The sequence below is a fragment of the Phaeoacremonium minimum genome (assembly GCF_000392275.1).
Source record: "Phaeoacremonium minimum UCRPA7 unplaced genomic scaffold PA7_03_scaffold_610, whole genome shotgun sequence".
NCBI lineage: Eukaryota > Fungi > Ascomycota > Sordariomycetes > Togniniales > Togniniaceae > Phaeoacremonium > Phaeoacremonium minimum.
The window spans coordinates 653,724-669,298 of NW_006921512.1; the positions used below are offsets into that span (position 1 = coordinate 653,724).

Consider the following 15,575-nt stretch of genomic DNA (forward strand, 5'->3'; position numbering starts at 1 on the left):
ATGTAATGTCCAAATGTCATTCAATCTAGATTTTGATCAAAGAGCGCTTTGTGACACCAAGCATAGCCCAGCTTCAATTCCATCAACACACTTCACAATGCGGCCGCTAGTCCGCCTCCTAAACCCGACCTCGTTGTAATATCTCCGTGCGCCGCTACCGTGGTAGCCCTGTAAGGAGAACCGGGATGTAGGTAGGCTAATCGCTGCATATCAGGGGCCATTTCGCTTGGTTCCGGCGCAGCCAGCTCATCGAAATTAGACGTTTTACGTCAGACAGAACCTAAGCTCAGCACGATGAGGAATCCTACCTCGTTTCCCCTGCATCTTAATTTATTATATTGGAGACCTCTTGTTTTTGTGATCTCATGCTTGACTGCGTTGTAGCGCCCTGTGAGTTGCTTGGCACGAAGCAATGGAGAGTGTCACTGTCGCGGTTGTTGGTGCTGGTAGGTCACCAAACGGATCCCACGCAAAGGCGGATGCGCTAATGCTGTCAAACCAGGCCCCGTAGGGCTGGCTGCTCTGAAGTGTCTAAGAGAAGAGGGCTTCGCGGCTACAGCTTTCGAGAGCAGAGATGACATTGGAGGAGTATGGAACTACTCTACAGAGCCAGGAACAACAACATGTCTGAAAGGTACGCCAACTCGTCGACCTTGAAACGACAGGCCAATACTGACATGTCTAGATACGGCACTCAACAGTTGCAAATTCATCGTATGCATCACCTACTTAGCAAGAAAAGCTCAGCAGTGACAGCTAACAGATCTCCATAGTCTCACTTCTCTGATTTCCCCTTCCCTTCCGGTATGGTCTATCATCGTACGTGTCGTGATGTCTCTCCACTGGCTAATTGAGACGACTTAGATTATCCTCTGTATCCTACCGGTTCATTAATGTGTCAATATTTGAAGGACTATGCAGACCACTTCCACATCAGGGAGCACATCGAGGTGAGCAGTAGCGTAAAAAGTATTGTTCGCGACGACAAGACCGGAAAATGGCAACTCACTATTGCATCAAATGGCACATCGTCGATACGGGAGTTTGACAAGATAGTCCTCTCTACTGGTTTAGTTCGCAAGCCCAGTCGGCCTACATATGAGGGTATGGAGGCATTCCAGGGCACAATAATCAGTGGGCAAGACTACAAGTCGTGAGTGACTCATCAGATTCCATACGGCGATCGCCTCTTCTAACTAGGGTAGCAACGAGCCTTTCGCAAAGAAGAACGTCCTAGTCGTCGGCATCGGTAATACTGCAGCAGACGTCGCGGTCGAGCTCGTCGACGTTGCTTCCAAGGTGTACATCTCTCACAGGCGTGGCGCTATGGTCCTATCAAGAACCCGTGCCGGCGGTCCGGTAGAGCTCACTGTGAACTACCACACTTTGAGGTTCATGAACTGGCTCGAGGACAAGGCCCCATCAGCGATGGTCAAGATCACCGATTCTTATCTGAAAGGCTTGTCCAAGAAAGCGTGGGAGACGGATCCACTGTGGAAGCTGGAGCCGGTGCCATCCATTGGAATTGTTCTCCCTGTCGTCAACGAAGACCTAGTCCCATGTTTCGCCGCTGGCAGTGTAGCATCTGTGGCGGGTCTCCGCCGTTTTGTCGGCGCCAAATCCGCTGAACTGGAGGACGGGACTATCCTGGAGGACATCGACGCGGTGGTCATGGCAACAGGGTATTCCTGCGACCTGTCTCTCACACCGTGGCTCAACAGGCGCTCGCCTGCGAACTACGATGGTCCACCCCTGCCTGACCTCTTTTTGCAGATCTTCCCGCCCGAGTATGCCGATAGCGTCGCCTTCCTGAACACGTACAACGCAGCGGACTGTGCCTGGGTGCTCGGCGAACTATGCGCCATGGCCATAACCCAGCTATGGGCTGGCAAGTCATCCTTCCCATCACGAAAACACATGGAGGCGTCCATTAAGAAACAGACCAAGCTCAACGCAGACACTTGGACGGCCCATCCCACCTCGGAGAAAGGCCTGGTTCGGCCGGGCGAGTTCTACCGCTTCATGCACAGCAAGGCAGGCACGGGCATCCGCGAAGCGTTGAGCTGGGGCCTCTCGGGATGGAAGTTCCGGCTACGAGACCCAGAGATGTCCAAGTTGATGGGGTGGGGTATTGTATCTCCTCATATGACGCGACTGGTTGATACCGGCAAGCGCAAGGCGTGGAGTGATGCACGGGATGCGATCAAGAGGGCGAATGAGGAAGCGAAGTTAGTTGATAAGAAGCCGAATAAGTTTAGACTTGATACCACGACGAATAAACAAGTAGCCTAGTTGGATATGGGGCCCATGTTAGATGGATGAAGTTGAATTTGGATTGGAGTTTTGATCTTAGTATGGATATACCACTTGAATGTTTTATCTGTATTCTGAATGATATAGTTCGTTCTGTCTGGGCTTCTTTGTATCCTTTGCCTTTTCAGTTGCTTGCTGGTACTAACGAAACTTGAACGAGAAGTAGCTGGAATCTGGTCCCTCGAGATAATATGGCGCGGGGCGTGAATTTCGATACGAGACTGCGGCCGTCATCCAAAACTTGGCTATATCTTTAATCTTGGGACGCTTAAGCTTTAGAAAAGAGGGCGCACCGGATACGCTCTCGTGGCTCAAATATTATAATTATCATATTGGGAGAATCGCTTCGAGACGTCATGCAGCATTAACTTTGTTTCTTTGCTATTGTCAATATTCATACCCTAGAACATAAGAAAATTCTAGTCAACCAATGTAAGTCGGCTTGAAGGTGATTATGAGCATTAGAGCGATAATTGCGGCTCGGCACGTTGAACAGGACCAGGATGTCAATTCCAACAACATTGAAACAGCCAATGAAAGTGATCGGCCACAACGACATCACTATCACACATCACGCAAGCAACCCAACCCCGCCCCCGTTATACATCAAATGTCAAAAGAATACCAACTCCGCGGAGCCGGGACAAGTTTGCCGCATGTCAAACCAAGCCGGCTGTCATTTCATTGAGCGGCAGAGTCTCCCCATGCTGCCTTGGAAAATTCCCTGGTATAGAACACCGCCAAGTGATTTGCCATCAAACTAGATATTGTACAATCTTGCCCAATGTTAAGATAAATCACCGAAATAGAAAGTAGTGCGGATTTCACTTATCATTGCCAAGACTTTGGGGTTCTTCAATTCGTGGGTGAAGATCGACACATCACAACTTGCATCATGACTTAGACTGATCACGACAAAAAGCCAAGAGGTGGGGGTTGTAAAGGAAGCATGTTGCCGGCACAACAATAGCACATTATAAGGATTGAATCGAACCGGGTTGTTGGAGCAGTTTCCACCGGCTGAACATCGAGCTGGAAGAGCACATAATGGCTAGGTCCGACAAGGAACAAGCTGGTCCCGAGCCAGTGGCCACACCAGTCTACGACTCCGATGACAAAGCTGTCAATGAATTGCCCACAGACTCAAAAGAACTCGAAGAGACCCGTGAAAAAATTCTCCAGCGCCAAGCTGAGTTGCAGTCTTCTGAGCCACCAGCCCATGCCATCGCCAGTTTCTGGCGACGTAGCAAGGAGAAGCGCCGCCACGATGAGATCGCTACTCAACCTTCGGTCTATGATGACCCGGAAACCGCCAAATACTTCAAGCCCAGTCCCCGGTACGAGAACCTTCACCGATTTGATCCATCTTTCCGATGGACCTGGGGTGAAGAGCTTCCTTTGATTGCTCGCATCGACTGGAAAGTCACCGCCTGGTCATGCATTGCCTTCTTCGCGCTCGATCTTGACCGGAGCAACATCTCGCAAGCAAACACGGACAATTTTCTGGAAGACTTGGGACTCGACACAAATGACTACAATCTTGGAAATACTGTGTTTAAGACCGCCTTTCTACTGGCGGAGCTACCATCTCAGCTCGTTAGCAAGAAGATTGGCCCGTATGTTGAGATCTCGATTCACAGGTGAAGCTCGAGACTAATCCCAAAAATAGAGATCGATGGATCCCGGCGCAGATGATTCTTTGGAGTTTCGTCAGCGGCTCTCAATTCTGGCTTAACGGTCGAAAGTCGTTCCTAGTTACTCGCGCACTCATTGGGATCCTGCAAGGAGGTTTCATCCCAGATGTGATTTTGGTGAGCTTGCTAGCCTTGACAGCAGCTTTGACCCAAAGGCTAATGAATGTAGTATCTGTCTTATTTTTTCAAGGGGTCCGAGTTGCCCTTCCGCCTGGCACTATTTTGGATGGCGAATCGCCTGACGGATGTCATCGCTCCGCTACTAGCCTACGGGCTATTGCGACTTCGTGGAGTGCACGGGCATGAAGGCTGGAGATGGTACGCTTCACTGAACCACGGCAGACCCTACCAAGCTAACAGATATCAGGCTATTCCTACTTGAAGGTGTTCTCACTCTTGTCATCGGTATATGGTCCGTGTTTATGATGTGTCCGTCGCCAACACAGACCAAAGCATGGTGGAGACCCAAAGGCTGGTTCACGGAAAGAGAAGAAAAGATCATGGTGAATAGGATCCTGCGAGATGACCCCTCAAAGAGCGACATGCATAACCGACAGGCTATTACACCAAAGCTGCTATGGGAGTCACTTTGTGATTATGACATCTGGCCAATCTATATCATTGGCTTGACTTTTGGCATTCCAGCCGGTCCTCCGGATCAGTATCTGACCTTGACATTGCGGCAACTGGGGTTCGATACGTTCAACTCCAATTTGCTGAGTATCCCCTGTCAAGTGGTTACAACTATCAACGTAAGTGCGATGAAATCTGGATGTTACTTGGACAAAGCCTGACACATATCAAGATGCTACTTCTCACTTACGTATCCGAAAAGATCAATCAACGTTCATTCTCAGGACTCCTTGCTCAAATCTGGTTCCTACCTTGTTTGATCGCCTTAGCAGTGTTACCATCCGACACTAATCGTTGGGGATCGTACGCACTTGTGGTCGTACTGCTCTCATACCCATCACCACACCCGATGCAAGTGGGCTGGTGTAGTCGCAACTCTAATACCGTGCGAACCAGAACTGTCTCAGCCGCGCTCTACAACATGGCCGTTCAACTGCAGTCGATCATCAGCTCGAACATCTACAGGAAGGATGACCGTCCTCAGTATCGCCGAGGAAATAGAGTTCTCGTGGGCATCACATGCATGAACATTGTCATCTACATTAGTGTGAAGTTGTACTACGTTATCCGCAACAAGCGGAGAAACAAGGTTTGGGACGCGATGAGTGCGGAGGAGAAGGATCGGTACCTCGACACAACTACTGACAAGGGGAGCAAGCGTCTTGACTTCCGCTTTGCGAGCTAAGCGATCCCTTCTCGAGCGGCGCGAAGCATGTGTCGCAAGCTACTATTGAGAAGCTTATTTCAATTCTGACGTGGTAGCTATTAGGCAAGTCAACCTGATTCAAAATATATTCGTACAAAGAACTTTTATAGCTATCATTCAACACATTAATATATCAAGAGATATTAATTAAGTGCGTCTGTTTGCTGTGCCGGCGAGCTTCAATGGTAGCCACAGATTGTCACTTTTATCTTAATCTCTTCACCACTAAGCCTTAATTATGAGACAAGCGGGAGTACGATCTCGGCCACGCCCGGCAGCCGGACACCGGAGGACAGCTGCTTGAGGATATGGACGGCACCAATGACGGAGCTCTGATCGCACAAATTCTCGGCAGAATTTGGGGCTGTATACCCGCTAAGCCCCCACCTCCGAGCCGCTTTTTGTCCCCTCAGGAGACCCAGCTTCGTAAATCCAAGCTTGCGGCGTTCCCCAGTTATTGTCTAACTCCACTGCGCGGGAATTGGCCAAGAACCCCCGTAATACCCGAGTCTGCGACAGACGGACTTCTATAAACTCTTTCAATTGCATCATACAGTAAACGCCGTCGGTTGCGAAACGTCGGAGAACGTGCTCATTCAGTCGACCGTTCTCTTTCAAGCTGTTTGGGGCGAGTACTCTCGGTATCTCTAGAAAATGTCTCCCCATGAAAGTGCGGTGTCGCAAGGCGCGCTGCAGCAACATCAAGCGTGGTGGAAGGAGGACACTGTCTACCAGATTTACCCGGCCTCGTTCAAGGATTCTACCGGGTCAGGCGTAGGAGACCTCAAAGGTATCATCTCAAAGGTCGATTATCTCAAAGCCCTTGGCGTCGATATAGTCTGGCTGTCTCCAATCTTTGAGAGTCCGCAAATTGACATGGCAAGTCTTACTAGTTCATACCGCAAACTGTCCCCCATTCGCTACAAATGCCGCGAGAATAGATGCCTATATTATCGCTGACTTCTCCCACCCCAGGGTTATGACATCAGCAACTATTACAAGATAGATCCACAGTACGGTTCAATCGATGATGTCGATGTGTTGAAAGACAAACTCCATGAACGGGGGATGAAGTTGGTTCTTGACCTTGTTGTGAATCATACAAGTGACCAGCATCAGTGGTTCAAGGACTCGCGTAGCTCCAAGGATAACGAGTATAGAGACTGGTACATCTGGAAGAAGCCGAAATACGATGCCCAGGGTAACAGACAGCCGCCAAACAACTGGAAATCCCACTTTCAAGGTAAAAGCTAACATATTTCAATGGATCATAAATCGGTAAGCTGATATATGTTGCAATACAGGGAGTGCCTGGGAATTCGATGAGCTCACTGGAGAATACTATCTACATCTCTTCTGCAAAGAGCAACCGGACCTCAACTGGGAGAATCCCGCTGTTCGCAAAGCCGTCCACGAAACCGTACGATTCTGGTTAGATCGTGGTATTGACGGCTTTCGACTTGACGTGATCAATTTCATCAGCAAAGACCAAGGATTTCCCGACTCAACTAGGGGAGTTCTGTCTGGCGCTGAGTATTATTCAGCAGGACCGAGGCTTCATGAATATTTGAAAGAAATCGGCGCCATTCTGAAAGAGTACGATGCTTTTAGCGTTGGCGAGATGCCGTGCGTGAACGACCCGCAAGAGATAATTAAGAGCGTTAGAAGCGATAGAGGCGAACTAAACGTGATCTTCCATTTTGAGCTGTAAGTGATTATGTGTGGTGTACTCGTGCATCGCCTCTTGAGTTATGATTATGTGCTCATATTATCTCAGGATGGATCTCGACCACGGACCGCAGGGCAAGTTCTCACCCCGTACTTGGTCTTTAGGAGAATTGAAGTCTACCGTTGATAAGTGGCAACAATTCATGTATGCGAACGACGGATGGAACGCTCTTTACATTGAGAATCACGATCAGCCACGATCAGTCAGCCGCTTCGCAAATAATGACCCTGCATATCGCGCCCAGAGCGCAAAGATGCTGGCTCTGTTCCTTGGCCTGCAGGCGGGCACACCTTTTGTGTACCAGGGCCAAGAGCTTGGAATGCACAACATCCCGAAGGATTGGCCCATGGAAGAATATAAAGATATAGACTGTTTGAATCATTGGAAGTAAGCAACCAATTGCAACGACCCAGCTTTGAAAAGAATACCGCTAACATGTTCCAATAGGCTATACAAAGATACGGCCAGTCCTGAAGTGCTTGCAAAATTAAAGCAAGAATATCAAAAGAAGTCCCGCGACAATGCTAGGACACCTATGCAATGGGATTCAAGTAGTAATGCAGGCTTCACACTAGGCCTGCCGTGGATGTCGACCAATCCGAACTACGAAGTCATCAACGCCGCTGCTCAGGTGGATGACAGACAATCCGTTTTCAATTGCTGGAAGTCCGTGTTATCGGCGAGAAAACAGCACAAAGACATATTCGTATACGGAAATTTCCAGCTGGTAGATGAGCGGAACGAGAAGATATTTGCATACTCGCGCAAGTCTGCTGATGGGCGGATAGCACTGGTTCTTTGCAACTTTTCTTCTGAGACTGTCACTTTTGGTGACTTCAATGCCACAGTTGCTGAAGTTCTCCTTTCAACAGCAGATCGAACGCTAGATGATTTTGAACAGGGAAGCATCTCCCTGTCACCTTATGAAGCTGTAGCAGTGATACTGTCGTGAGTGATAGAGGATAAGGTACACCGACGAGCTTTTGACTTGATAACCTGTTGTCTTATTTTGTGGTAGCTAAGGCCGATGAAAAGTCACTGAGCGAGACGCAGATATGAGTTTTATGCGTAGATCCCATAAATTTGAGAGGCAACCTTGGATTATGGTAGATAGTAATGTTGTTGTACATCTTATATGCTCCGCGTGATTCTAGCCACTTTCCTCTAAAGCGACTCTTTATTATGTCACGCCATTGCCCAATCTTCAGATTTGTATTCCAGCTTTGACCTTCTCAAAAGGTCGCCAAAGAGGCCGCAGTTCGATTGAGAAGCGACCCCCCTCGTGACACTTCAATATGAAATGTCTGGCAATCCCATTGGCCAGGGATTTATACAAAATCTGACTATCTGAAGGATCACCTTCGAACTTTTTAGTCTGCCAGTTCAAGAGTTCTTCCATCATCTCCCCAGGGCACATGCTACCATTAGTTTTGTTGACGTCTAGTTCATCGTGCCATAGCATCCTTGCAATGCGAGGAATAACATGCACCCACGACTTCTGAACTGCGTGCTTTTTTGGGACCACATAACACAAAAGGTTGTGCAGTGCTGGCTGACCACGCTCATCTAACCATCTTGGATCAGCTCCATTACGTAGTAGTTCTGCGACTGTACGGTCGACGCCCTGTTCGGGATCAAGATTGCTGGTAGCCAAATGTAAATAATCAACTTGAGCTACCCTAGAATCTTTTCCAAGAATATTTGGATAGTATTGAAACATCAATCTGAGTACTTCCCAATCATGTTTCGAAACGGCATAAAGAAGAGGTGTGCCAGCATTTACGTCGCAGTAAACACTGGACACTGGGATAGCGGGTGAAGGGCCCGCTAACCATTCTGGAAGTCGTCCAGCCTGTAGGATGTCTGCACCATTTTGGAGTAGTATATCGAGCAGTCTCAACTTCGCTGTCCTACTTGATGACCCATAATTAAGATCGCGAGTGTACATGACTATAAGCAGAGTATTAGCCGCAGGCTCTGGGTCAAGGGGTATATAATTGGCATTTGCTCCGGCGTTAAGAAGCTTTTCCGCAATGCCCGGTGAGCCCACATAACAAGCATAGTGTAATGCAAGATTCAGGTCGGTTATAGGCTGGTCATGCAGATCCAACAAACTTTGGCCCAGAATAAGGTCCTCCAGCCGCGTTGCTGTCCACATGTCCTCGTCGAAGTCGGATTCGCGCAACGGGGAGAGTAGTTTGACTAGATTGGCGGCATTCAGGGGTAGTTTGCCGTACAGCTGAGCATGCTTGTTCATCTCAATAATAAAGCTGAGAATGCTCGCTGAGCCTTTTTCTCTACCAATTTTCCAATAAGCTTGGATCTCCTCAGGCCTCGCCTCGAACCCTTTGCGAAGCATCAAGTCACATAACTGCAGTTGATTTTCCCGAAGCGCAATCTCGAAGCATGTCTCCCCAGACTCATTCACGAATCGAGGATCAGCCCCTTTCCGTATAAGCGTTTCGGCTAGGTCAATAAGCCGCTCTTCAAACACGGTGTAGCGCAAATCGGGATCCTGGGGCAAGTATTCCTGGAGCACGAAGAGCAATACCGTGTTTTTGTTGATTGGCGGACGATCGACATGAGAGGCGTAGTCGAGGAGTAAAAATAGAATTCTCAGACCAGAAGATAGGCGCTTGTCAGAGAGTCCCTCAAGACAGCATTCAACACAATTCATTGCGCATGAGAAATTGTCTGGTACTGATAGTCTTGATCTTGCAGATAGTAGAGCTTCAACTGCTTGCACATTATGGTACAGACAGGCCATCTCAAGGGGTTCCAGTTCCGACAACGTTAGGCTCGTTTCAACGGACGCCGTCTCAAAGACATCGACGCCTTCGGCAAGGATCCGATCAATGAAGAGACGAATTTTTGGTTCGAGAACTTCATCATCCTTGTCCTCATCCATCCAAATACCATGATCAAGACATACATAGTGGAGGGCCGTGTATTTGCCGCATCGCAAATTTGGGTTAGCACCTAGGTCGAATAGTCTTGCAGCCTCATCATACTGTCTGTATTCTATCAGATCGAACAGTAGTGATTGGTCCTGGCCTTCGTCGTCAAAAGGGGCATTTGCTGCTTGAAGTGTGTCTCCACGAATTACATTAATGTTTGCTCCGTGGGCGACTAGAAAGGGAGCAACAGTATCAAAATGACCATTTCTGCAGGCCCAGTGAAGGGGAGTTTGACCTAGGTCATCAGGTGTATCGATGTCTACCTGGTAACCACCCTGCACTATGAACTTGACTAACTCAAGGCAGCCTGTGCCAGCCGCCATATGAAGAGCAGTCACGACGTAGTCACGGTTTTCTTGTTCCTGCTGGGAACATAGGAAATATGATGCTCCTCGTTCCAGTAAATATTTTGCCGCTTCAACTTGTCCATGACACTAAGATGCGTTAGCTATTATTCATGCATGATACCTGTTGATATGAAAGAGAGGGCACTCACAATAGCATGGTGCAAGGCTGTCCATTCGGGCACGTCTTGACCTTCCAAGTTGTCGTACGGTCGCCACTCGTTCTCAGGCGTTTCATGAATGCTGGCCATGTCGTGCCAGTCCTGAAGTGTAGGCATACGTCGACACCAGCAATAGCCCTTCGATGGGGCATCGATCAGACTACCGCCGCTAGGGCTGCCGTCTAATAGCATCTTTATGATTTTTACATGCCCATTGGCAGCCGCAGCATGTAATGGGCTGAAGCTGATCGACGACGCTCTCGAATCTCTTGCGAGGGAGGACTCTGTGGCACGTTGGTGGAAATTGTCTAGTAACGATGACTCTCGGTCGTCTGGAGTCTTGACGGTGCCATCCTCTGCAAAGAAACATGTGTCACCATCAAAGTAGGGAACGCTAACACGAAGCTGAGATGCAAATGCATTCTGGAAATAATTTAGCACCTAAAGTATGCAGCACGACTGAATTGTCTTCGAAGCTCGAGTCAGACTCACCATACCGATGCGCTGATCGTCATCATTGAACACGCCAGATGAGACATTGAGCGACCGGTAACGGCCAGCCAACCTGCCGACCTTATATGCAGTAGGAAATACCGCACCCTCTGTAATCCATTCTTCCTCTCCTATATCCCGTAGGCCAGTTTGTAAAAGATTCCGTAGCGTATCTGCCCTGCCGTTTTGAGCCGCCCAGAAGAGTGGCGCGACATAATCTGCGCCCAATTGGTACAGTAAAACATTCAAGACTGAATGGAACCTGCGATTGGTGAGAGCTAAAGCGGCGATGTCGCTGCAACACTGCCCGAAAGGCGTGACCAGATATGTCGCTGTGTGCCAAATAAGTTCGTTTGGTAGATCGCTGAAGTTGCTCATTGTAGGCAGTCTAACCAGTCTGGTTGATTGAATGCGACATCCAAAACGCAGTTGGCATTCACCCATCGGAGTATGATCCGGGGCAAATATAGGAGGGAGGCCATTCGTATGTCCGGTAAAGCGGTGAAACACGGCAAACGCGTTGATAAGACCTATCAAGGTAGGTCATAGCGTAGTCACCTGCTACTAACGCGCGCTGCAGTTGGCAAATTCGGCCAAGCTCCCCCCTTTTCCTTCAGGCCAAGAAAAATCGTCAGACACTACCCAGGAAGCTAGACAAATATGAGATAAGTCACTATAGTATAGTCTATACAGCCCCTATCACACTTGCTACAGTATAATACTCCAGCCACAGTTCTTTGTTCGCTACACTTATCATGATCACAGTAGCGGAGATGCCGTGTTTACAGGGAGCATATTCTATACCCATCACGTTGTAACTGCCATGAATGAGCTATTTGCTAGAGTGCGTCAGCTGTGGGAGTCTGGAGACCTCGACAGCCTAAGGCAAGCGGAGATTGATCTACTCCAAAGTGAATTTTAGAGAGCAGACGATCCGAAAGCCAGTGCCCGAACTATCAAGATGGAAGTGCCGGGGTATCATTAAGCTGCAATCCTTCTACGAGATAAGGAATGGTTTCACTCTGTATCCTTTATGGAGGTGCTCATGCGTGTGTCCTTTATCCAAGATCTGACAAGCGATCCATTGAGTGCGCGAGAGTTTCAAAACACCGTATCGTCGTGGAGATCCTAGAGCTCCTTCGGAAGCAGTGGACCGACGACAAGATAGATACTGCTGACTACAAATTGCAAAATGCAAACGTCCTGGCTGAGCTCAAGCTCCTATCTGGGCACCCTCTCGCAGATCTGCACTTGCCCTCGATTCCAAGCAACATTCTCGCTCCAGGTGGCAGTATTTCCGAGCTTTCGGCTTCTTTCAACTCTAGGGAGCCTGTCACCCAGCCCGGCACCACCCGTCCGTTCATCGGCGCATCGTCATTCACTTCGTCTGCGAATGGTGCAGGCGAGCCACATAAATGGCCTCCCACGACGAGAAAAAAAACTGCGCTGGATCTGCACCTTGATGATCTCAAAAAGCAAGGCAAGGCCGACGGACTGGATGACCTTGTAGTGACGGGATATTGGCTGTAGAGCTTCAAGAAGTTAAGCGGAGAGGAACGACAGCAGTTGAAAGAGTCGCGATCGAACGTCTAGACAAAGCAGCCAAAGACGGAGAAGCCATATCAGTTGACAAGTCCGCCGATGTATTTCCCTTGATTTCCACGATGGTGGTGTCGTCCCGTTGATAGAATACACGATTACCACCATCTGGGTAATTTGATTGGAGAGGGATGACGGCAAGTCCGCCACCTGAAAGCGCTGTATTGCCCATGCTCTTGATATTCCAGCTCCCCCTCAAGACCATTTCTTGTAGTTCGCCATTCGTTGACTGGTAAATCACGCTGGGCCAATATGTGACTATTTTCGCTGTAGTGAAACAGGGTAGCCAGGTCAATTCGTAATAATACAAGTCTGAGTTCTACTACTACAGTCTGAGGAGCCCTCTAAGCCTTATATAGGACAGGACCCCTGTCCCCCAACTCAGTAGCTGATAACGTAATGCCCAAGGAAAAACTGCTCCCATTACCCATCACTATGTCTTTCAAAGTCCACTCCTGGAACATATTCTGAGTTGTAAGGTAAAATAGTTCGACTTGAAATCCCTCATCTCATTGTCAGCAGAGCATCGGTGGGAGAGTCACGGCACTTACACTTTTGTCATCGGTGAATCCAAAGTAGAAAGACTCAGCAATACTGGATGCACCGAGCGGTGTGTCACTCCTCACTTGAATGTCCAGGACTTGAGGTGGTCCCCAATCACCTGCCGTGGACTCATAGCTTGAGAGGCGAATTTTGCCATCTCCACCTTGGTAGAAGACGCGAATACTGTAGTCAGATCCCGACGTCCACCCAGTGACCGACAATGCGGAGTTCTCTCGCAGTGAAACAGAAGAGGACGAAGCGGTGACAGACGGCTCTAGTGCCGCTGAATTCGAAGTTGTAGGACTCGCGGATGCGGAGGTTGAGGCAGAGGGCGAAATATCGTGAGTCGTGCGAGAACCGACGACGGCGCCAACCACTGCTGTGATGACAACGACGAGGCCAACTGCTACAGCAATGATTATTTTTCGTCGTCGTCCCTAGACCGCGCGTGACAAAAAGATCTGTCGTTCACTTCCTGCTGATCACGAGGCTTCTGGGTGTGATATGATTTCATGCCCTTGTCATTGTAATACATTGTCGCTACCTCTGGTGCATCATTATTACTGAGTTCTAACCCTACTGGTGTGACCACTTCGAGACCAGCTGGAATTTCGACAGGGAGTTTCGACCGACCAGAATTCTGTTTGATTGTTGATTATTGCCAAATACTCATGTAATTGATGAAGGTGGGTGGTCCATACGGTCATGTCAACTTGTGTAGCAAAATCACTATGAAGAAGTTGTAATACAACCACACAAGTTTAACACTTTCGAATGCCTAAGATTTGGGAAGATTTGTGTTCGCAGCATGTAAATCGTTCACGTGGAACCATTGCCGCTCAATATGGGATCTGTGATGGCCATAAAGCAAAGTCATGGAACCAACATGCATATTTGAAACCCCACCTAGACAGGGATTACCGCCTGGGCGTCTACGGGGGTTGCATTTGTATCTGACCAGGCGGGTGGCCGGCAGGCCGTTCACCGGTTAATGATCAGAGCTCGAACAAAGTTGCTCTGATCTTGCAGCAAGTCCCGTGGTAATCTTTGTCGCAACACATGGGCTCAATGACAACATCGATAAGAACCTGAGAAATGCAGTTTGCACAATTAGCGCATATGGCCACAAGTGAAGCTTTCAACTACTCGAATACCCATATTCGCGCAGAACGACTTGAAATATTATTAGCGATCACCTTGGACACTAGTTGCCCACCGTGCATGATCTCAAAGCTGATGGTACAGAAATGAAATTTGCTAGGATCAGTTCGGGTCAATCAAGTCCATTCTGTAGCACTCACCTAACAAAAAACAAGCTACACACCCCCACGTACAGCCGGATCAGTCTTGTTTAGCTTCCGCGATAATAGCCTGTTCCCCAATGTTCGTTATCATTGAGTTTGCAAGAATCATGTGAAGGGTGTATCAACTGTCGCCGGCACTTCACCCGCGTATAATCCCGTCTCGTCCCTCCCTTCGTCAAGGTACCAATAATACAGCGCGTTACTCACATGCCTTTGGACGGGGTTACCCCCATGCTGGTCTGTCCATTTCCGGACCCTGGTGCTCGCGCGCGGCTCTTGCTCCTCTTCATTGGATGATCAGGCGAAATGGTTGTGCGCTGTGGATATGGACATGATCAGGGGTCTCCAACAGGTCCAGTAATGCCAGCCGACTCTGGCTAGTTCTTTGTCATTCGCAACCCTAAATGATTCGCCCAACCATCACGTTGCAGCTGGGCGAAGTCCATACGAGCTGTCTGTCATAGGGGTCATGGGGGGCTGCCAGGTTGCTGGGACATAAAAGGTCCTTCTTAACGTCGAAGTTATCTTGATGTTAAATTTCTCCACGCCGCGCAGCCTCTACAGGCATTTCCGACCAACATGACATATTTACAACCGCTTTCACGCCTGCCTTTACCGCCATGGAGGATCTTTGTCATCGTCGCTGTTTTTTCGTTGGCCGTCATCTTCGTCCTTCCCCACCCATTTTTAGATCTTGTGAGCCTTTCGAGTGCGATGCGTAAGAATTAAGAGCTGACTATCCTGCAACCGTGAAGTCTATCCGCGGCAAATCATTGACAAACACCAACGACCGACCTCTCGTGCTCTATGCATACTCCGAGTCGGAAAATGCTCGAGAAAATTTGGAGTTCTTCATTGAAAAGGGCCTCCACGGAAGAGCCGACTTCGTCTTCATCTTCAATGGCGCCACAACGGCTAGTCAGCTTGTTCCACAATCAACCAATGTCCGGGTCATCGAGCGTGATAATACTTGTTACGATTTGGGAGCAATAGGCCAGGCTCTAAGGGAAGATGATCTCTGGAAAAAATACAAGCGATTCATGACTATGAATGCAAGCATCCGGGGTCCCTTTCTTCCCATATATAGCAAGGCTTGCTGG

At 48.7% G+C, this 15,575-nt stretch overlaps 2 protein-coding genes across 2 annotated transcripts; both read left to right on the plus strand.

Annotated features, from left to right (window-relative positions):
- Positions 1–412: 412 nt before the first annotated feature.
- UCRPA7_8861 (putative flavin containing monooxygenase 9 protein) lies at positions 413–2,292 on the plus strand (the record flags this gene model as incomplete). Its single annotated transcript, XM_007921370.1, has 5 exons — positions 413–446; positions 503–588; positions 774–804; positions 865–1,153; positions 1,206–2,292. 5 exons carry the CDS (start codon positions 413–415, stop codon positions 2,290–2,292), a joined length of 1,527 nt encoding a protein of 508 aa, XP_007919561.1.
- Positions 2,293–6,000: 3,708 nt separating this feature from the next.
- On the plus strand, positions 6,001–7,466 carry UCRPA7_8863 (putative glycoside hydrolase family 13 protein; the record flags this gene model as incomplete). The annotated part of the gene is made up of 4 exons (XM_007921371.1): positions 6,001–6,120; positions 6,322–6,589; positions 6,651–7,053; positions 7,124–7,466. 4 exons carry the CDS (start codon positions 6,001–6,003, stop codon positions 7,464–7,466), a joined length of 1,134 nt encoding a protein of 377 aa, XP_007919562.1.
- Between the last annotated feature and the right edge of the window lie 8,109 nt (positions 7,467–15,575).